Source organism: Symphalangus syndactylus, chromosome 6 (assembly GCF_028878055.3).
Source record: "Symphalangus syndactylus isolate Jambi chromosome 6, NHGRI_mSymSyn1-v2.1_pri, whole genome shotgun sequence".
Classification (NCBI taxonomy): Eukaryota; Metazoa; Chordata; class Mammalia; order Primates; family Hylobatidae; genus Symphalangus; species Symphalangus syndactylus.
In genome coordinates, this window is record NC_072428.2 from 92,772,652 (window position 1) to 92,797,005 (window position 24,354).

The 24,354-nt window shown below is 37.9% G+C and overlaps 2 protein-coding genes across 5 annotated transcripts in view; one reads left to right on the top strand and one right to left on the bottom strand.

Annotated features, from left to right (window-relative positions):
* Positions 1 to 24,354, bottom strand: part of CCDC146 (coiled-coil domain containing 146) — a 174,194-nt gene that overhangs the window by 88,220 nt on the left and 61,620 nt on the right. The gene's annotated exons all lie outside the window — the stretch shown is intronic.
* FGL2 (fibrinogen like 2) lies at positions 15,959 to 22,647 on the top strand. The gene is made up of 2 exons (XM_055283475.2): positions 15,959 to 16,637; positions 18,820 to 22,647. The coding sequence occupies exons 1-2, from the start codon at positions 16,025 to 16,027 to the stop codon at positions 19,524 to 19,526; spliced, it is 1,320 nt and encodes a 439-aa protein (XP_055139450.1). The 5' UTR covers positions 15,959 to 16,024; the 3' UTR covers positions 19,527 to 22,647.

Genomic DNA, 24,354 nt, shown 5'->3' on the forward strand with positions numbered 1-24,354 from the left:
ATTAGAATCTGAAAAAAAATAAACCAATTGAATATAACTATGTATCAAAGTATAACTTCATGGGAAGGAACCATTCCAATTTGAATAGGAATCCTAAGTAGATTTTGCCCTAAGGACAAAAAGACTTGCAACTATCTTTTTTATAATCACATTGTTGGTAGTAGTATTATTCTGAAACAGTTATGTGTACACTGTGGGATAAAGTCAATGAATAATTACATAATATCATTGAAAATCAGGACTTTGATGTGGAGAAAAGAGACATGTATAAGACTGAAGAGGTTAAATAAATTCCCTGTGTAATTATTGACTTTGAATCGGCAATATTATGATGTATTTTATACATACATAATCTATCTTTCCTAGTTCTGTCCATTAAAAAGGCATAGAAACAGAGATTAACCTAGCAGCAATGAGTACCTCTTATTCCAAGATTCTAGTCTCTAAATACCATTTCCCACTTAAAGAAAAAGGGGAGGCTCCTTTGGAGAAATGACTGATTCCAAGTTTTGAGCATGGAAACAAATGAGCCTCCAATGCTTCTATCATATCAGAAAAGCAAAAAATCTACCCAAGACTACTAGAGTCACGTCAAAGGGATTTGGAGTCATGTCAAAATGCTCCCACTGCCCAAAAAATGGCCCAGGAGGACTGGCAATGAGCTAACAACTATAAAGGATGGGAATAATTATGTTTAAGTAAATGAGTTCACAGTAATACTTCAAAAAAAAAAACACCAAAAAAACAAAAACATCCCACAACACCTCTCACCTTTGAAGGATACTGGGGAATCAATTAATCATTTTGAAAACCTGAAAATCAAGTATTTATCATGCCTCTACAACAGGGTAACCAAATAACTGAGTGGAAGCTTCTCTTTTTAGAAGGATTCTAATAAATGAAGAGAAAATAATAGTATTATAATACTATCATTTAAAATTCCTAATGAATAGACCCAGGCAAGGATTATTAATAGCAGGTAACATCACTAAAAGGGAGACAACCAATATCATGTGCCTCCTGAAGAAAGTTCATGTAACCAAGAGGCATCCCATTTTGTGAATTCAAACTATAGTACAAGGCTGTAGCAACCAAAATAGCATGGCACTGGTGCAAAAATAGACACACGGATCGATGGAACAGAACAGAGAACTCAGAAATGAAGCCATATACTACAACCAACTGATCTCCAACAAAGCTGACAAAAAGAAACAATTGGGAAAGGACACCCTACTCAAAAAAATGGTACTGGAAAAAGTGGCTAGCCATATGCAGAAGAATGAAACGGTACCCCTGGCTCTCACCATATATAAAAATTAACTCAAGAGGGATTAAAGACTTGAATGTAAGACCTCAAATTATACAAATCCTAAAAGAAAACTCTTAAACATTAGACTAGAAAAAGAATTTATGACTAAGACCTCAAAAGCAAATGCAACAAAAACAAAAATTGACAAATGAAATTTAATTAAAGAGTTTCAGCACAGCAAAGAAACAATCAATGGAGCAAACAGACTATCTACAGAATGGGAGAAAATATTTGCAAACTATCAGGCTGACAAACGACAAATACCCAGAATCTATAAGGAACTTAAATCAACAAGCAAAAAACAAAAAACCTCATTAAAAGGTGGGCAAAGGACATGAACAGAAACTCCCCAAAAGAAGACATATGAGTAACCAATCATATGAACAAATACTTTTCATCATCAGATAAATGCAAATGAAAACCGCAATGGGATACCATCTCACACCAATCAGAATGGCTATTATTAAAAAGTCAAAATACAATATGTTGGCAAGGATGTGGAAAAAAGGAATCCTTATACACTGTTGGTTGGAATGTAAATTAGTTCAGCCCCTATGGAAAACAGCATGGAAATTTTTCAAAGAACTGAAAATAGAACCACCATTTGACCCACACTCCCACTACTGGGATTCTCAAAGGAAAATAAATCATTCTATCAAAAATACACCTGCACTCTTATATTTATTGCAGCACTATTCACCATAGTAGTCATGGAATCAACCTAAGTGTCCATCCATTAGGAATGGATAAAGAAAATGTGGTACATATATACCATGGAATACTGTGCAGTCATAAAAAAGAACGAAGTCATGTCCTTTGCAGCAACATGAATGCAGCTGGAGGCCATTATCCTAGGTGAATTAATGCAGAAACAAAATCAAAGTCTGCATTTTCTAACTTGTAAGTGGGAGCTAAACAATGCGTACACATGGACATAAAGATGGAAACAATAGACACTGGGGACTTCAAAATGGGAGGGAGGGCAGCGAGGGTTTAAAAACTGCCTATTGGGTACTATATTCACTATTTAGGTGATGGGTTCAAGAGAAAGCCAAACCCAGCATTATGCAGTATACCTGTGTAACAAATCTGTACATATAACCTCTGAATTTAAAATAATAATTAAAAAGAAATGATAAATGTTTGAAATGACAGCTATGCTAATTAACCTGATCTGATTACTATACATTATATGTATCAAAACATCACTATGCGTAGGACAAGGTAGCTCATGTCTGTAATCCCAGTATTTTGGGAGGCTGAGGTGGGAGAATTGATTGAAACCAGGAATTTAAGACCAGCCTGGGAAATGTGGTGAGACCTTGATTCTACTGAAAGTTAAAAAAAAAAATTAGTCAAGCATTGTGGTGCACACCTGTGGACTCAGCTACTTCGGAGGCTGAGGTGGGAGGATGCTTGAGCCCAGGAAGTCAAGGCTGCAGTGAGTTGTGATTGTGCCACTGCACTCCAGCCTGGGTGACCAAGTGAGATCTTGCCTCAAACCACCACCACTACCACACAAAAAGCCATCATTATGTAAACCATAAATATGTACATGTGACAATAAAAAATTTAATAAAAGCTTGAACAACAACAAAAAACAAAGTTCATGGCACCACCTAGAAAGTAGCCTTGGCAAAAAAAAAAAAATTAATGTGACCTGGATAAAACGTTTATGCACTAAGGCTCTATGACTGTAATGGAAACACAGGCTTACTATTAAGCAAAATCCAGATTATGGAAAAATTTATGGGACAAATGGCCCACCTTCCTAAACAAAATTTTCTATTACATTACCACATTACCTTACCTCTTGCCATGTAGGCTAGAATCTGCTAATGACACTTACAGGCTTAGCCAATAACCATGAATAATTTACTCTTTTTTTCTTTTTTGTTTATTAAGTTACTATTTATTTAAGACATATCACTGTGAATGGGATTTTTTCAAAAAATTTTTTTTTTTTTGAGATGGAGTCTCGCTCTGTCACCCAGGCTGGAGTGCAGTGGAGTGATCTCAGCTCACTGCACACTCCGCCTCCTGGGTTCATGCCATTCTCTTGCCTCAGCCTCTGGAGTAGCTGGGACTACAGGCGCACGCCACCACACTCAGCTATTTTTTTGTATTTTTAGTAGAGACAGGGTTTCACCATGTTAGCCAGGATGGTCTCGATCTCCTGACCTCGTGATCCGCCTGCCTCAGCCTCCTAAAGTGCTGGGATTACAGGCGTGAGCCACCGCGCCCAGCCTTCGATATGTTTTTGAACTTGTTATTCTTATTAAATAGGAAAGCTTATTCTTATTATAATAGGAAAGCTATATATTTTTCTTCAATATGTTTTTGAACTTGTTATTATTAAATAGGAAATCTATATATTTGTATATTTCATAAATGGTCACCTTACTGTACTATAATATTATTTTGTATTTTTTATGTAGGCATTTATGTCAGCTACAGATAATGGTCATTTGTTCTTTCCCATATGTATGCATCATTTTCTGTCTAAGTGCCTTGCATATAATTCATTTTCTGAAAATGAATTATATGCAATGATCATGCTCATATCAGGCACCCTTTCCTTATTTCTGATTTTAATGGGAACACTCCCGGAGTTTCACAATTAAGCATGACATTGGCTATTTGTTTGAAGTTAGCTTTTAAAAGAGTAAATAGGCTGGATGCGGCAGCTTACACCTGTAATCTCAGCACTTTGAGAGGCTGGGGTGGGTGGATCATTTGAGGTCAGGAGTTCAAGACCAGTCTGGCCAACATGGTGAAACCCCATCTCTACTAAAGATACAAAAATTAGCCAGGCGTGGAAAAGCACGCCTGTAATACCATCTACTCAGAATGCTGAGGCAGGAGAATCGTTTGAATCCAGGAGGTGGAGGTTACAGTGAGCTGAGATCATGCCACTGCACTCCAGCCTGGGTGACAGAGTGAGACTCTGTCTCAAAATAAATAAATAAATAAATAAAAATAAAAAAATAAAGTAGAAGCAGCACAAACCCTGTAACAAAGCAATTCCATTTCTTGGTGAATAACTCTTCAAGGTGCATGTACAAATATATGGAGAGACATGGACAAGAATGCTCAAGTAGCATTATATGTAATAGTTGAAAACTGGAAACAATCCTAATGTCAATTGGAGATACAACAGATGGAGGACTAAACATACAATAGAAAAATATAAGCAATAATATCAATGGTTCTTTCAAATATAACATTGAGTTAAATAATCCAGACACAAAAAATACATTTTGTATGATTCTATTTACATCAAGTTTAAAAAACGGGCACAGCAAAAGGAGGGGGTTTAGAGATTCATGCTTAGGTGGTAAAACTATGAAGAACCACAAGAAAAAAATGATAGTAAAAGTTAGGATAGTCGCTATGTTAGAGTCAGTGAGGGGGGATAAGAGGAATTACTGAGAGCTAATGTTTTATTTTTTGACCTGGGTGGTGGTTACTTGGGTATTTGATCTGAATTGTACATTTATAGATACTTTAATGTATATCTAATATACTTCACAATTTTAAAAGATTAAAAACTATTACAAGATTGATATAGTTTGGATTTGTGTCCCTGACCAAATCTCATGCTGATTTGTAATCCCCACTGTTGGGAGAGGGACCTGGTGGGAGGTGGTTGGATCGGGGGGGACAGATATCCCCCCCTTGCTGTTCTCACGATAGTGAGTTCTCATGAGATCTGGTTGTTTGGAAGTGTGTAGCACTTCCCCTTTCACACTCTCTCCCTCCTGCCCCAGCCATATAGGACATGCTTGCTTCCCCTTTGCCTTCTGTCATAATTGTAAGTTTCCTGAGGCCTCCCTACCCATGTTTCTTGTACAGCCTGTGGAACTATGAGCCAATTAAATCTCTTTTCTTTATAAATTACCCAGTCTCAGGTAGTTCATAGCAATGTGAGAATGGACTAATACAGAAAATTGGTACCAGAGAAGTGGGGCATTTCTATAAAGACAAGTAAAAATGTGGAAGCAGCTTTGCAACTGGGTAATGGGCAGAGGTTGGAACAGTTTGGAAGGTTTAGAAGAAGACAGGAAGATGAGGAAAAGTTTGGAACTTCCTATAGACTTGTTGAATGGTTGTGATCAAAATGCTGATAGTGATATGGACAGTGAAGTCCAGGCTGAGGAGATCTCAGATAGAGATGAAGAACTTATTGGGAACTGGAGTAAAGGTCACTCTTGCTATGGTTTAGCAAAGAGACTGGTGGCATTGTGCCCCTGCTCTAGGGATCTGTAGAATTTTGAACTTGAGAGAGATGATTTAGGGTATCTGGTGGAAGAAACCTCTAAGCAGCAAAACATGTAAGATGTGCCCTGGCTGCTTCTAACAGCATACACTCATATGTGTACACAAAGAGATTATCTGAAACTGGAACTTATATTTAAAAGGGAAGAAGAGCATAAAGGTTTAGAAAATTTGCAGCCTGACTATGTGGTAGAAAAGAAAAATCCAGTTTGTGGGGAGAAATTAAAGCTGGCTGTGAGAATTTGCATACAAGGAGCTGAATGTTAATAGTGAGAACAATGAAGAAAATGTCTCCAAAGGCATTTAACAGATCTTCACGGCAGCCCCTCTCATCACAGGCCTGGAGGCCTAGGAGGGAAAAATGGTTTTGTGGGCCAGGCCCAGGGCCCCACTGCTCTGTGCAGCCTCGAGGGCTAAAATGCGCCAAGGTACAGCATGGGCTGTTGTTTCAGAGGGTACAAGCCCCAAGCCTTGATGACTTCCATGTGGTGTTGGGCCTGTGGGTGTGCAGAGGGCAAGAGTTGAGGTTTTGGAGCCTCTGCCTAGCTTTCAAGGGATGTATGGAAATGCCCAGATGTCCAGGCAGAATTATGACGCAAGGGTGGAGCCCTCATGGAGAACCTCTACTACAGCAGTTCAGGGCGAAAATGTGGGGTTGGAACCTCCACACACAGTCCCCACTGGAGCACTGCCTAGTGGAGCTGTGAGAAGAGGGCCATCGTCCTCCAGGCCCCAGAATGGTAGATCCACCAACAGCTTGCACCATGCACCTGGAAACACAGCAGGCACTCAATGCCAGCCCATGAAAGCAGGTGCAGGGGCTGTACTCTGCAGAGCCACAGGGGTGGAGCTGCCCAAGGCCTTGAGAGCCCACCCCTGTGTCAGTGTAGCTTGGATGTGAGACATGAAGTCAAAGGAGATTCTTTTGGAGCTTTAAAAATGTAATGACTTCCCTGCTGGGTTTTGGATTTGCAGGGGCCTGTACCTACTTTGTTTTGGCTGATTTCTGCTTCTTGGAATGGGTGTATTTACTCAATGCCTGTGCTCCCATGTACCTTGGGAGTAACTAGCTTGTTCTTTATTTCACAGGCTCATAGGTGGAAGGAACTTGCCTTGTCTCAGATGGGTCTTTGAATTTGGACTTTTGAGTCTATGCTGGAATGAGTTAAGGAATTTGGGGAACTGTTGGGAAGGCAGAATTGTGTTTTGAAACATGAGAAAGACATGAGATTTGGGGGCGGCCAGAGGTGAAATGATGTAGTTTGGCTTTATGTCCCTGCCCAGATATCATGCCTGTAATCCCAGCACTTTGGGAGGTAAGGCAGGAGGATTCCTTCAGCCCAAGAGTTCTAGACTAGCCTGGGCAACATAATGAGACCCCATCTCTTAAAAAGATTAGCTGGGCATGGTAGCATATGCCTGCAGTGCCAGCTACTTGGGAAGCTGAGGTGGGAGGATTGTTTGAGCCCAGGAGGTTAAGGCCACAGGGAACTGCTGTGATCATGCTACTGTACTCCAGCCTGGGTGACAGAGTGAGACCCTTCATTTTTCTGATTTGTATATGGGAGATTTTGGAGTGGCAGCAGTTAGGGAAGTAGGTTAAAAGACAAAGAGAAACAGAATGAAGGACAGAAACAGGAAGCTCTCTTCTCTGCCCAGGCAGCATATATCTAACATAGCAGTAGTTATAGTCATGTGCTGCAGAAAGATGTTTTGGTCAACAGTGAACCACATATAGGATGGTGGTGCCATAAGATTATAATATCATATTTTTACTGTACCTTCTTTTTAGATACACAAATACCATTGTGCTACAGTTGTATACAGTATTCAGTACAGTAACATGCTAACACGTTGTACAGATTTGTAGCCTAGGAGCAATAGGCTATACCACATAGCCTACATGTGTAGTAGGCTATACCATCTAGGTTTAAGTGTACTCTATGATATTAACACAACAGAGAAATTGCCTAATACTGCATTTCTCAGAACATATTCCTGTCACTAATAGACTCATGACTGTAGATACTGTGCCACCTTTGTGGTCTAATTTGGAATTAATGACTCTAAAAGTGTCCATTTTGGAGTTAGCAAAAGGAGAACCTAATGATGTGGCAAAGTGAAAGGGAATTGAGGGGTTCAGAAAAGGTGTCCTTACTGAACCCCACATAAGGCCAAACATGTTGCCTGTGCCCAAGGCTGGGTCTGGCTTGAAATGCATTCATCTACAACTTAAAGTGCCACGAAGTCAAGGATGTGTCCATTTTTCACCCTTGTTATTCCCAGGGCTAGTATACAGCCTAGTCCAATAAATGCAAGTAAGTGTTTGTTGAATCAATGAATACCTAAAAAGAGGTAGATCTGTACATTTTCTAGTAGAATGATTTAAAGTACAGTCTGAATTTATGTTTATATCTTGATGATCTGCTTTGCTATTATATTGCTTCTAATTAATAACATTTAGAATCATAAAATGTTACACCTGAAAAGGACCTTACAGATCTCTAATCTGACCATCTCATATTAGAGATAAGAAACTTAAGGCCTAGCTTGTTAAGACTTAGTTCAGTGGCAAGAAAGCTACTGGAAGGCTCTTCACTAAGAACATATATTCCATGACTACCACCCTGAGGCTCGTTTCATTCTATTATATCTATTTTTTGAGATGATCATAGTAATAAATGATTTTAAATCTATATATATGACTGACACAATTTGTGTCTATTTTGCTGTTTTCTTGTGCAGTAGCAATTGTTGAAGCTGAAATTTGTATCAATTGTTAAAATACTGCCTACAAATAAACACTATCAAAATAATTTTGTGTTAAATACACAAGCAGAAAAAGCTGTGTCAAATAATGGTGGGTAGTTTAAAATAAACAAGATAAGGGCCAAGCAATTTTACATCTGTTGATAATAATCATGAAGTAGTTTTTTCTACCTTGAAAAGTTTTCACTGCAAATAACAGAAAATGACTTAAATCATACAAAATATCAAACTAGAAGTAGAACAAGAAAAAATAAATAAGATAATGCTATACCTCAGAATGCTATACTTTCAATCATGTTTTAAAAGACTTCCTTAGAAGAACTTAGATGAGAAGATACCCACGTATTTCAACATTAACTGTTAAAACTACAACATTTACTCCATTTAATAAATTTTCTTTAGTTACCAGCACAGTGGAAATGGCCTTTCAATTAACATTTATTGAAAGTTCACATGACGACATCTATGTCTCATAAGATAAACTTAAGAATCTTTTAAAAAAAAGAATTTCAAAGAATGCAATGGCCAGCATTTAAAAGACATGCGTTTGGCATGAAATTATTTAATTAGTGGGGAATTAATAGTTTAATATTTTCACTTTACCATAATAGTTTAATTGTTTAAGCAACACTTATTATGAATAAACTGAAATATTAAAACAAATTTCTAAGCTATATTTTATGATTAAACTTATATTTAATGGATTATATAACATATTTCACAATGTTCTATATGGCATGACATATAACATACAATATATAAATATGTAATAGGTTATATATTATATAAATTCGTGTGTGTGTGTATGTGTATATATACATATATATGTTTCTTTTTTGGAGACGGAGTTTCGCTTTGTCACCTAGGCTGGAGTGCAGTGGTGCAATCTCAGCTCACTGCAACCTCTCCACCTCCTGGGTTCAAGCGATTCTCCTGCCTCAGCCTCCCATGTAGCTAGGATTACAGGCACACACCACCATGCCTGGCTAATTTTTGTATTTTTAGTAGAGATGGGGTTTCACCACGTTGGCTGGGCTGGTTGAACTCCTGACCTCAAGTGATATGCATGCCTTGGCCTCCCAAAGTGTTGGAATTACAGATGTGAGCTACTGCGCCTGCCTATATATTATTTTAAATTGCCAAAGACAGATAAACAAAACCCCCCAAAAACACAAGTGATAAGCAGGTAAAATCAAATTAAACATATTGGAATAAATATATAGGCAGTGTCAAAAATTTAAAGCCCCGGATTTTGTAACAATATATGGGCAATCCTCATTATTCATAGATCTTGTCTTTGTGATTTGCCTACTCTCTAAAATTTATTTGTAACCACAAAATTAATACTTGTGGGACCTGTGGATCATCTATGGACATGCATAGCGTGGCAAATATGTTGATTTGCTAAATACATATATACCCAGCTGAAGTCAAAGAAGGCAACTTTCTGCCTTCTTTTAGATCTCATACTGTAAACTGATATCCACTTTGCAGTCTATTTAATTAGTGCCATGTTTTTCACATTCTTGTGCTTTTTGTTGATTTCACCGTTTAAAACGGCCTCTGACTCATCTGGAGAATGTGGCTGAAAGAAAAGACATTTTAAGAAATAATAAAATAAAATGGCCCCTGAGCATAGTGTTGAAGTGCTACCTAGAGGGTTTTTGTTGTTGTTGTTGTATTTGTTTGTTTTTGGGACAGGGTCTCACTGTATTGCCCAGGCTGGAGTGCAGTGGCACGCACGATCTTAGCTCATGCAACCTCTGCCTCCTGGGCTCAAGTGGTCTTCCTGCTTCAGCCTGCCAAGTAGCTGGGACCACAGGTGTGCACCATCATGCCTGGCTAATTTTTTGTATTTTTGGTAGAGATGGGGTTTCACCATGTTGCTCAGACAGGTCTCAAACTCCTGAGCTCAAGCGATTCACCCACCTCAGCCTTCCAAAGTGTTGGGATTACAGGCCTGAGCCAGCATGCCCAAGTTCTTAAGCTCCAGACGGCTGTGATGTGTCTTATGGAGAAAACACATATATTAGATAAACTTCTTTCAGGTTTGAATTATAGTTCTGCTGGCCATGAGTTCTGCATTAATAAATAAATAATATACATTAAATAGGGTGTCTTTAAACAGAAACACACTTAAAATAAGGTTATATATTGATTGGTTAACAAAAATGATGTGACCAGAGGCTCTTAGAAACCTAACCTTAGGAGCAATGGTTCAGTATTTGCTAATTCAGTATTTACAATGACTTTATAGGAAGCAACTACCATGAACATGAGAAATGAAGGCAAGATATAGAAAGCCACAATTTGATTCTCCTAATTTCTTTACTTTGATTTTATTATTTCTTTTGTTTTGGGAATGTAAGAAGAAGCTTAAGATCAATCTCAAATACAAGAAATAAAAATTCCTGGGCTCAAGTGATCTTCTCCTTAGCCTCCTGAGCAGCTGGGACTATAGGCGCACGCCAGCGTGCCCGTCTAATTTTTAAAATTTTTGTAGAGACAGGGTCTCACTATGTTGCCCAAGCTGGTCTTGAATTTCTGGCCTCAAGTGGTCCTCCCACCTCAGTTTCCCAAAGTGCTAGGATTACAGGTGTGAGCTACCACACCATCTGGCTGGCTATATGAAACTTCCTAAGTCTCTGGAAATTTAGGGAAATGACAGTAAATTAGATGTCCTATCCCATTAACCTTTTGGATCCCTTCATGATCCCTGGCTTGGTGTGGAGTACATAAGAATTGATTTTTTTGATAGGTATTGACTGATGAACTTTCCGAGACTCTTGTGGAATATTCCAGTTCCATAAAGTTTCAATCTGAGAAGCCCTGGATACTTCCACTTAAGACCTGTGCCATTAGCATATTGGATAACTATGTTCTGTAGTTTCATTAATAGTGGATATCTGTATATTTCTACCCTATATTTCAGTTAATCCAGAAATCTTAAGGATTCCCATAATAGATCTTTCATTGTAGGTCCATATTTGAAGATTTCTAGTCTGAATCTCTCATCTATGCCAGAATGAAGTACCTGAAAGTCATATAACAGAACCTACCAACTATTATCCTAGCTTTAAACAAAAGTCAGGCAATTCTTGTTCTGTGGGTTGTGGAAATCATTTTTTTAAGTTATTTTCATGAAATTTATAATGAAAAAGGACTAAGACCTCTAAGGAATATTAAAATAAATATTTACTGTTGATATTTCAAATTAAGCAGTTTAACAAGTGAATGTTTTAATTTTCTTATCAGAAAAGCACATATTCTTTAAAGAGCAATTAAAGGTTCCTGAGTTTAATAAATCAGAAACTACAAAGGTTAAATTAATAAGCTCAATATCAATGAAAGGCTCTCAATACTATAAATATGACTATCATTAAATTTACTTTCTTCTTTTGGTACAAATAGAAACACAAAGGGTTTCCTTGAAAAAAAAAACAGTATTAGGGGAAACAAAAATTTAGGAATCTGATCCAGTTATAGAAAATGCAGATCTTCTCTTAAATATACTTCGTGTAAGCAAAAAGGAAGTCTGAACATGTGAATATAGACTAAGGAAAGTAAAATTTCATATGTGGCTTATAGAAATAAATTTTGCTACTTTAAAATCCCACCATGTATTGGTGTTAAATAATTTGTTTAAATCTAAGAAACAAGTCTGTAAGTGAGTGTAATGTGTCCTGGGTCAAGGACAGATTCAGGGTAGAAAGGAAGATTCTGACACTGCCATGAGGAATAAGCAGCCGATACTAGGAGTCAGGGTAGACTCAGCATGAGAGAATCCAGAGGGGCTTTCAGCAAGAGGGAAGAGGCAGAAGGTCAAGTCATGAGGTGGGAACTCCTAGTAGTGAAGGACAAGTCAGCTCTTCAGGTTTCGATTTTCTGATGGCCTAGTCCTGCTTGAAACCCTCTTTTCCTGGTATTCATGACACTCCTGTACTCTCCTGGTTCTCATCCTATTTCTTTGACCTTCCTTTTGATTCCCGTGATTTCAAATTAACATCCACATCTATTCTGTGTCAATATTCATACCTAGATGTGCCACTCTTTGCTTGATATTTGCATTTGGTGGCTTGTCAATACTTAAAACCCAATGTACTGAAAACAAATACTACTACACTCTCTCCAACCTACTGCTACCTCTGTCATTAGCATGCTATCATTTAACTGCAGTCAGAGGCAAATTTCAGAGTTCTCCCTCTCTTTCTAGTTCTCACCACTTATCAGATCCCATGGTTTCTATCATGCCTTGGCAATAATGCCTCCATCCCCTTTCCTACCCCTCCTGCCTCCACACTGGTTCACCTCTTATCTAGTGCCCGCTACCACACTACTAGCTCTCACCTAAAATGCCATTTCCCCCTGATTTCCAGCAGAAGATTCATTCCTAAAAGTAGTCCTAGGGGTGGGGGGAAGGATTTTATTTTCCTTGCTCAAAAACCTTCAGTGGCTCCCCATTGATTTAAGCATTGCTTTAAGCACAGGCTCTCCACATAGTTCTCACATACCCTCCCCATGTTATCTTTCCTCCTACATGGCAATGTGGCAAAGAGAAAAGATACGAACTTTGAATTGGATACAGGTTCAAATTCCAGCTGTCTCTTAAAAATTCTAAAACCAAAACTGAAAACTGTAAAATGACCAGGCAAGTCATTTATTGCTTTGGGCCCTTTCTTTGTTCATCTGCAAGTGCAGGTAGGAACTGTAGAGGTGGCACAACACTCTCTGCCTCCACGAGTTATACACTTATTAGGGGAGTTGAGCCTCTTTCATGTGGTAGTCACTTAGCATCTGCCTTCCAGTCAGTGGCCAAATGACTTTCTAAACCGAGAACCTAGCAGATCACTTATCAGTGTCAATGAAACTGGTCAATAGAGGAGTTCTCTACCCTTATGTCGGGTAATTTTTTATGGATCCTGAAGGGACAGAAGCCAGTTCTCAAAGCACATCCAAGCTTTTTAGGTGAAACTGTGCCATTGGCCCTTGGTTAACTGGGGTGTGACTAGCCAAAAATTAGCAGCAGTGCTTGACACGCAAATTTCTGATTCAAACAGATGAACTGAAAGCCCACTGCAAGAGTCCAAAAGCTGTACTTCTGTTAGGTTTAGAAACTTTAAAAAGTACTTAAGATTTCATTTGAAAGTCCAACGTGAAGAAAATACCAGGTCCTTAATGCCCCTTTCTAAGAAGGAAAAAGGGATTTTTGTCTGATTTGTTCACTAGTGTGGCCTAAGTGCCTAGAATAGTGGTTTTGCATGCAGAGGGTGCAGAGTTAATTTATGATGAGTAAATACATAGTAATATATAGTATATCAATATATGTATGAGGAATGAATGAGTGAATGAAAGTGCCTATGGCATGCATCTTATATATGCTCTAGCATAGTGCTGAGTATACAGAAGATCCTTAATAAATACTTTACAAACTAAATGTAGGGATTTATACTCTAGTCAGTCAAGGATATTTAACAATATCCTTAAGGACTAGGAACTAAATATCATTCCCATATATTTCTACTTTACAAAATGTTCTTTTTTTAACCTATGTTGTCACCATTTCTCCTTTTTTAAATTATCTATTGTTTCATTTATTTCTTACCTCCCAATAGGGAAGGGTCAGAGCTTGAAAATAGGTGAGGACAAAGAAATGAGGTTAGGAGTTAGGGGATTAAATAGATATTTTTAGCTAAAAACTTTTTGGCTAAAATTGAATATATTGAATGGAATGAAGAGAAAAACAATTTTTGAAAGAGCTATATGAAGATGAAAGGAAAAAAGTCATAAGGTGTGTAGAACATGTTTGACAAATTTATTTGGGAAGAATGTTACATTTATACACTGCATTTTTTTTCTTAAGTGCTCCAAGTTTTTTTTTTTTCTTTTTTTGTGAGGGGTGTGGCTGGGGGATGGAGTTTCACTCTTATCGCCCAGGCTGGAGTGCAGTGGTACGATCTAGGCTCACTGCAACCTCCACCTCCTGGGTTCAAGCGATTCTCCTGCCTCAGCCTCCTGAGTAGCTGGGACTACAGGCACATGCCACAATGCCCGGCTAATTTTTTTTTTTTTTTTTTTGTACTTTTAGTAAAGATGGGGTTTCACCATGTTGGCCAGGTTGGTCTCAAACTCCTGATCTCAGGTGATCCACCTGCCTCGGCCTCCCAATGTGTTGGGATTACAGGCGTGAGCCACCATGCCCAGCCAAGGGCTCCAAGTTTGCATGACTATCATTCCTGTATGAGGGAAGAAATAGCTAAAATCCTCTGCTACAGCTACAGGAACAAAGGCTCAGTAAAGTTGATGATCTGTTTATATGATCAGAGGTAGATCTAGGGTTGGAGGCCAGGTCTCCTGAGTATGCGAGAATAAATACAGTCATGGCAGTGTAAAGACAGCCTGCCAACATTTTGAAAATGTGAATAGGATTTGGCTAAAATTAAGGGGATATACAGAAAAGTCATAGGAAATCAGGTTAAAGAAATAAATATGATAGGCTACAGAGTGTTTTCAGTAATAAATAGAACATTTAGATTTTTGCCCATGTCAGTCATTTTGAAATTATTTTTAAAGCAAAAAAACTATTTTTAAACAAGAAATCTTATGAGATGTCAATATGCAAAAAAAAATTAAAAGGAGGTGGTTTCTCTAACTGAAGCTGTTCCTTTTTTCCTGCCTTCAGCCTCTGAAGAGAAAGTTAGAAAACTATTATCATTAGTGCTACATGTTTTGAACAAGCTGTTATACCAAGTGGCCCAGAGAGCAGGTGGAAGAACCAGCATGGAGACAGAAAGCAAGAGGCCTGCCTGCCAGGGCTACCTGCAGAAAGAAAGGGCAAAGATGCTGTAGGCAAGAGAAGTTCAGGACAGACACTGGCATAGCTCAAAGATTCACATTTGAGCAGCTGTGGAAGATGACAGTACAATTACCAAAATGTCGAAGGGCAAAGGAGGCAGCTACTGGTTTTGATGAAAGACAATTATGTCCTTTTAAATGGGTCTTAGGAATTTAGACATTTATATACACTATGCTACGGACAAAGGAATAGAAAGTAGCCCTTTTTTCTCCACTAGTTTTCTTCTCCTTTTCAAGTAAATGAAGCAAAAGTCAATTGCAATAGTCAGAAAGCTGTACTTTGTTACACTTAGAAACTTCTAAAAGTGCTTAAGATTTCACCTGAAAGTCCAACATGAAGAAAATACAGGCTCCCCAATGCCCCATTCTAAGAAGGAAAAAGGACCATTTTCGTTTTAGTAACGTCTCTGTTCTATAGACAGTTTGTATAACTAGCTCTTACTTTTTATCTTTAAAAACTTTTTCCAGTGAAGTTAGGTATAATTATTTACTTCAAGCGTAAGTATACCAAATTATTTCAGAAATGCAAGACTTTCCTTATGCTTCATAAAATACATTATGATAGTGAATCTTGTCGACTATGTATATTTGACTATAATAATTTCAATGCATATTATTTCTATTGAGAGTAAGTTACAGTTTTTGGCAAACTGCATTTGATGAGGGCTATCTCCTCTTCCTGTGCGTTTCTAAAACTTGTGATGCAAACGCTCCCACCCTTTCCTGGGAACACAGAAAGCCTGACTCAGGCAGCTGCCGCTATTAAAGCGGCTCCAGCCCTGCACACTCCCTGCTGGGGTGAGCAGCACTGTAAAGATGAAGCTGGCTAACTGGTACTGGCTGAGCTCAGCTGTTCTTGCCACTTACGGTGTTTTGGTTGTGGCAAACAATGAAACAGAGGAAATTAAAGATGAAAGAGCAAAGGACGTCTGCCCAGTGAGACTAGAAAGCAGAGGGAAATGCGAAGAGGCTGGGGAGTGCCCCTACCAGGTAAGCCTGCCCCCCTTGACCATTCAGCTCCCGAAGCAATTCAGCAGGATCGAGGAGGTGTTCAAAGAAGTCCGGAACCTCAAGGAAATCGTAAATAGTCTAAAGAAATCTTGCCAAGACTGCAAGCTGCAGGCTGATGACAACGGAGACCCAGGCAGAAACGGACTGCTGTTACCCAGTACAGGAGCCCCGGGAGAGGTTGGCGATAACAGAGTTAGAGAATTAGAGAGTGAGGTTAACAAGCTGTCCTCTGAGCTAAAGAATGCCAAAGAGGAGATCAATGTACTTCATGGTCGCCTGGAGAAGCTGAATCTTGTAAATATGAACAACATAGAAAATTATGTTGACAGCAAAGTGGCAAATCTAACATTTGTTGTCAATAGTTTGGATGGCAAATGTTCAAAGTGTCCCAGCCAAGAACAAATACAGTCACGTCCAGGTATGTATAATAATGTTTCCTTATCATATGTTCATAAATGTTATACAGCTAGAGAGTATCTATAAAGATTAACCTGAGTAAGTTAAATAGATGACAGATTAAGTCTTATTTATCAAGGTGCACAGGAAAAAATAAATATATTCTCAAATACGACCACATAAATATGACGTAATTACAAAAATCATAGTTCTGTATCCACTGGAAGTCACTTTCAATTTTAAGATCTTATTTGTTAATTCCAGACCTACTTGCAAGCAGAAGGAGAGAATTTCTTGATGTTTTAGTGCATTTAACTTGTCTCTTCAATGAGGTGTTTGAAAACAATAAAGATAAGGTGATGTTCACAATTGTGCCTTGTTCGTTGGAAATCAGTTTTTCTTGTGATTGGCTGACTGCCACTTCTCATGGCTAAAGAGGTCTTTGAAAGATTTTAGCAAGTAATCTAGTTCTTAATGCCAAATATCTGGAGAAAATGGGAGAGTTTACAGATGGAATAAAAGCAGTTTCATATGTGTGCGAAAATTTTTGAGACCTAGTGGCACAAAAAAATATTTTAAGGGGAGAGTTTTGGCATGCCACTAAGGGAAGGAATATATTCATATTTCTGTCTCTTTTACATGAAGTTAGAATTTAAGCAGATAAAAGTAGAACCCATCCTCACCATCCAAATTACTTGAATTAACTTTAATAAATACATGTGAAATTCCACAGACTTAATCGCCTACTCCACCCACGAACTCAGAGTGGCGTTGGCTCCCCAAACCTTGGCTTTTCACCTGAGTCACTGGGACCACTGTTGACTGTCTCCTTATACTTTGGAAAGCCATCTCCGCATTTGGACCTCTACTTACCATGAACATGAGGTTGAAAGGACAGGGCGGAGATCACTTTCATTTAGAGACAGTATCTCAGGCATGCTTCATCCCCAGGGCATCTGCCAGTGAAGGAGGGAAGGGTCATATTTTCATGGACCTCTATTGCTAATACTCCTGGCAACCTGCATCTGAATGTACCTGGCACACTGAGAATCCAAGGTTCACTGCTTAGGTGACATCAGTGGGCACACATTAGATTAGATGCTGCATGGCAACTTGTCATGATATGAACAAGACTATTGTCTTTCTCCTAAACATTTTGGGGGAAATAACTGAATATTCTGAGCTTTAAATATACAGGAATAGATTTTTATGCCTTGGGGTATCTCATATTAAACTTACCTTATTTGTCACACATTTTAATAAAAACTATCTGGGAGTAAATATCTGTCTGATTCATACAGAACTTTGTTAACTAATTATTATGCTTATCCTCAATACAGTCACCTGTTGTTTCTTTCTAGAAACCCAACATGTGAAATAGTGGCTAAATACTTTCCTAGATAATAAATACAGAATAAGAATATTGGTATATCATTGAAAAAGATATTTCTTTTTCACTTGAGCTTCTTTATATAGTTGTCAAGTAAAATAAATATGAATTTATGATCAATCCTATACATTAGGATTTTAACACATCATTTGGAATATATACTATAAAACCTTCTGACAGTAGAGGCTATCAGCCCCTTTAGGTGAAAGAAAATAGAAGCCTGTGCTTCCTCTGTATGCAAGGAATACAGTTCTAGGAGAGTTAGAATCGTCTGATTTTTAGGACCAAGGGAGGCAATCATTATGAGAACAAAGCTTTGCTGCCAGCCAGATCTGAGTTAGTGTCCTGGCTTTGCCACTTAAATCTCAGGTGAAGTTGGGCAAGCCACTGATCTTTATGCCTAAATATCCTCACATGCAGACTGGCAGTAATGCCTACATCATAAGGTCAATGTTCAGATTCAGTGTGAAAATGTTACCCAGTCTGGCAGCATGCCTAGAACGTATAGGTAGGCCTCACTACATAATACTCAATTATTAAAACTGTACTTTTATTATTTTCTTATTGTTGTTTGCTGTTGATGCTGTCATTATTTCTACCAACCAAGAGTATATTAGAGGTCCTTTCTGCTTTATAACACTAGGTTTTTCTTGTGAGGCCTTAAGCATTTGCTAAACAGGTTTAAGTAAGTTTAGTAAAGTTTCATTACTAACACTGATTGAATTATCAAACTGCTTTTGTACATATAAAGAATTCTTCAGATGCATGGTTTCTATTAACAAGATCCAATGCCTTCCTTTTATTCCCCCTTCAGTTCAACATCTAATATATAAAGATTGCTCTGACTACTACGCAATAGGCAAAAGAAGCAGTGAGACCTACAGAGTTACACCTGATCCCAAAAATAGTAGCTTTGAAGTTTACTGTGACATGGAGACCATGGGGGGAGGCTGGACAGTGCTGCAGGCACGTCTCGATGGGAGCACCAACTTCACCAGAACATGGCAAGACTACAAAGCTGGCTTTGGAAACCTCCGAAGGGAATTTTGGCTGGGGAACGATAAAATTCATCTTCTGACCAAGAGTAAGGAAATGATTCTGAGAATAGATCTTGAAGATTTTAATGGTGTCAAACTATATGCCTTGTATGATCAGTTTTATGTGGCTAATGAGTTTCTCAAATATCGTTTACACGTTGGTAACTATAATGGCACAGCTGGAGATGCATTACGTTTCAACAAACATTACAACCACGATCTGAAGTTTTTCACCACCCCAGATAAAGACAATGATCGATATCCTTCTGGGAACTGTGGGCTGTACTACAGTTCAGGCTGGTGGTTTGATGCATGTCTTTCTGCAAACTTAAATGGCAAATATTATCACCAAAAATACAGAGGTGTCCGTAATGGGATTTTCTGGGGCACCTGGCCTGGTGTAAGTGAGGCACACCCTGGTGGCTACAAGTCCTCCTTCAAAGAGGCTAAGATGATGATCAGACCCAAGCACTTTAAGCCATAAATCACTCTGTTCATTCCTCCAGGTATTCGTTATCTAATAGGGCAATTAATTCCTTCAGCACTTTAGAATACGCCTTGTTTCATATTTTTCATAGCTAAAAAATCATGTCTGACTGCTAGGTTCTTATGCTACACAACATTTGAAATAAAGCTGAAAAACAATGCATTTTAAAGGAGTCCTTTGTTGTTATGCTGTTATCCAATGAACACTTGCAAGCAATTAGGAATATTGAGAATTATATATTAGATTTATACTTCTTTTAATTTCTATTAATTGAAACTTTTTCTATTGCTTGTATTACTTGCTATATTTAAAAAATAATTGTTGGCTGGGTGTGGTAGCTCACGCCTGTAATCCCAGCACTTTGGAATGTCAAGGCAGGCAGATCACTTGAGGTCAGGAGTTTGAGACCAGCCTGGCCAAACATATGAAACGCTGTCTCTATTAAAAATACAAAAATTAGCTGGGCATGGTGGTACATGCCTGTAATCCTAGCTACTTGGGAGGCTGAGGCAGGAGAATCGCTTGAACCTGAGAGGAAGAGGTTGCAGTGAGCCAAGACTGAGCCACTGCACTCCAGCCTGGGTGACAGAGCAAAACTCTGTCTCAAACAAAAAAATAATAAATTTATTCAGTAGGCTGGATTCTACACAAAGTAATCTGTATTTGGGTCATGATTTAAGCACATCTGAAGGTATATCACTCTTTTCAGGCTATAATTATTTGGGTAATCTTCATTCTGAGACAAACTTACTCAATCTACAGCATTTACTTTGCAACAGAATGACCCTACAGCATTTTGGTTCCCAGACTAAGGGAACTAATATATATATATATATATATATATATATATAATTAAACTTGTTCATCTATCATTCATGAAATGTAAAATATTTGTCATTTAAACCGTTTAAAAATGTGGTAGCATAATGTCACCCCAAAAAGCATTCAGAAAGCAATGTAACTGTGAAGACCAGGGTTTAAAGGTAATTCATTTACAGTTTATAACTACTTAGATGTTTGATGTTGAAAACTGCTTTAACACGAAAATTATCTTCCTCTGCTCTGTGTGAACAACAGCTTTTAATTTAAGATTGCTCACTACTGTACTAGACTACTGGTAGGTTTTTTTTGGGGAGTGGGTAGGGATAAGTGGGTAATGAAGCATTTACTTATAGGCGATAATACTCTGAGGCCAATTTTATATCCAAAGCAATAATATCATTAAGTGATTCACTTCATAGAAGGCTAAGTTTCTCTAGGACAAATAGAAAACATGAATTTTGAAATATATAGAACAGTACTTCAAATACTATATATTTCAACCCTGACTGGTAGATTGCTTATTTCACTATCAGAAATTAAAAGATAGATTTTTACCCAAACAGAAGTATCTGTAATTTTTATAATTCATCAATTCTGGAATGCTATATATAATATTTAAAAGACTTTTAAATGTGTTTAATTTCATCATTGTAAAAAGGGATCATCTCAGAGAGAACAGCAGTATTCTGCGTATTTTTAAAAATGCTCTAGAGTAACATTTGAAGTAATTCACTGTAGTGTATGCCAGTCCTAGAAATATTTTTTTTAATTTCTGGTGTCTGTTTCTAATACACTAACCAAGTTTTCAAAATATATTTACAAAGATGTATCTTTACCCATTATTTTAAAATGATTAAGGAGGATAGTTGCTTCAGGTAACAAGCTAATTTTTCAAATATTAGGCCCTTACAGAAGTATTTAGTCAAAAAGTAAGATACTCCTTTAAAATATATAACCCAAAGCTTTCAGTTAAACATGATATATCACAAATACTATTGAAATGTTAAAAAGAAATGCAAATAGCATTAAATGATGACCAAAATGTAAAATATTGTAGATTTCAAAAGCTGTATATCTATTAGGTGGGATACCAAATGTAAATGATGTAACTGACGTTGTTTTTTACTTTTTGCTTTTTAAAACAGACTAAAAACGTTTTGATATTATACAATGTATTTGTTTCAGATAAGGTCATTTTCATTTAGTATATATAATTAATGTATGTACAAGTTTAAGTAAATTCCTGTGAGTCAAAATGGACTTATCACAAAACACAGTTCTAAAGAAAGGTATATGCTCATATACACAATGTCCATTGATTTAATGGGAACTAGGTATAACTTCAGGAGAATTTGGCAAATAATTCACTAATCCATGTAAATATTCAAAAGCTTGTTGTATCTTTCCACATTATTTCAAGGGATCATTTTATTTTTCATTATACTTTCACAGCACTTTTCTAGTAAATTCTGTAACACAGTAATTCCATTTTGGAATCATTTCATGTTATCAATAATTCTAGACTTTTATAACATTTAACATGTTGATGGAAATAGATTATATTTGCTAGAACCTTTTGCCTTAACTATTGACTAATATATGCTAATGTTCATAAATCTGGATTGACTGTTTACAAACATTAGAATCTTGTCTTGGTTCCATTTTGATAGCTAATATTTGTTATCTTAATTAAGACTATTTCTGATGTCATCATTCCTTGAAAATATTGACTAAAACTGGGTCCTTAGAAATTCCAAGTGGAGCTGATTTACCTATGACTGACAGAAAAATAATCAAATTTTACTGATAATAGTAATGCTCCAAATGAATTAATGACACATCTGTTCAATAAATAAAGAGCTTAAATATACAAAACATAACAAATCTGAGCAACAAAATTTGCAGTCTTTACTTTTGAATAGCTACCCAAGAAAAGGTTTTAAAGGTAAAAGTTATGAGTAATGTCATCACAATAAGCTCTTGTTTAAAATTCTTTTATGTATAATTAGGTTTATGTTTCATGACTTTTTAAAACCTCATAAAAGATTTAATTATCACATCTATTCTTCAATGTGGAAATATTAAATATTGTTGGTTGTAAAATAATATTTATGTACTTACTTGTGTCTGAAAAGTTGTAAAATGCTTACCTAAGCTATACAATATCTGTGACTCTGAAGACTTTAATGAGTACTATTTCATTAACAAGAAGTCAGAGGCAAATAGAGGAACACCATTATCTTACTTCCCTCTAGAATACTGTTGAAACATTTGAAATACAAAAGTTTCAGTTTCATTTTGTGGCATTCAACTTCCTCTCCTCTTTTTCCGTTATTAGTGTTGGCTGCTCTGGTTAGCCCTCTTCATCTCCTTAGGACAACACAAATACATCTGAATAGTCTGTACCTCTGGCTTCAGTCTATTCCAGTCCAACTTTCATCCCTACCAGGGGGATTGTTCAAAAGTACAATTCTGATCATGTTATTGTCCTGCTTAAAACTTTCAACGCCTTATTTTCTTTTTTTAAAATTTTTAAAATTTAATTTAATTTAATTTTTTTTAGAGACAGAGTCTCGCTCTGTCACCCAGGCTGGAGTGCAGTGGCAAGATCTCGGCTCACTGCAACCTCCGCCTCCTGGGTTCATGCCATTCTCTTGCCTCAGCCTCCCGAGTAGCTGGGACGCCCGCCACCTCGCCCAGCTAATTTGTGTATTTTTAGTAGAGACGGGGTTTCACCATGTTAGCCAGGATGGTCTCGATCTCCTGACCTCGTGATCCGCCCGCCTCGGCCTCCCAAAGTGCTGGGATTACAGGCATTAGCCACCGCGCCTGGCCAACAACGCCTTATTTTCTACAAGATAAAATCTGGCAAATAAGTCCCTTCATGAACTGATTTTTACCACTACTTATACTTCTGCCATTCTAAAAGCCTTGTTGTACTCAAACAATGTTTTCTAATGTTTTCACTGCCTTTAGTATACTGTTTCCTTGGTCTAGATAGAATGCCATCCTCTTTCCTCACTGGGTTTTGTCTTATCACCCATGATTTAACAACAGGAACTCAGGAGCTGGCCTTCCCGGTTTGAATTTCAGCTCCACTATTTGCAAGCTGTATGATCCTGGGCAAGTCACTTAATGTTCTTTGGTTTCTTCAATTATAAAATAGGAATAGTAATAGAATCTGCCTGATAGAGTTATTGAGAGGATTAAATAACATATATAAAGCACCTAGAACATATACATTTAAAAATCATCATTACCAGCCGGGTATGGTGGTTCACACCTGTAATCCCAGCACTTTGGGAGGCCGAGGTGGACAGATCACGTGAGGTCAGGAGTTCAAGACCAGCCTGGCCAACATGGTGAAACCCCATCTCTACTAAAAATACAAAAATTAGCCAGGTGTGGTGGCTCACACCTGTAGTCCCATCTACTCAGGAAGCTGAGGCAGGAGAATTGCTTGAACCTGGGAGACGGAGGTCGCAGTGAGCGGAGATCACGCCACAGCACTCCAGCCTGGGTGACAGAAAAAAAATCATCATCATCCTAAATAGTTATTTTATTTAATTTTTTTTGAGACGGAGTCTTGCTCTGTTGCCCAGGCTGGAGCGCAGTAGCACCATCTCGGCTCACTGCAAGCTCTGCCTCCTGGGTTCACACCATTCTCCTGCCTCAGCCTCCCAAGTAGCTAGGACTACAGGTGCCTGCCACCATGCCCAGCTAATTTGTTTTGTATTTGTAGTAGAGACGGGGTTTCACCGTGTTAGCCAGGATGGTCTCAATCTCCTGACTTCATGATCCACCCACCTTGGCCTCCCAAAGTGCTGGGATTACAGGCGTGAGCCACTGCGCCAGGCCCTAAATAGTTATCTCTTACAGGCAGAGTTCTCTGATGACAGTAGGTGGGGTCCTGGCACCTCTCCTTGATCTTATGCCGCCCTATATATTTCTTATTATATATTATTCAATATTGTCTAAGTTGTGTCCTGAAATCAATCTGTTT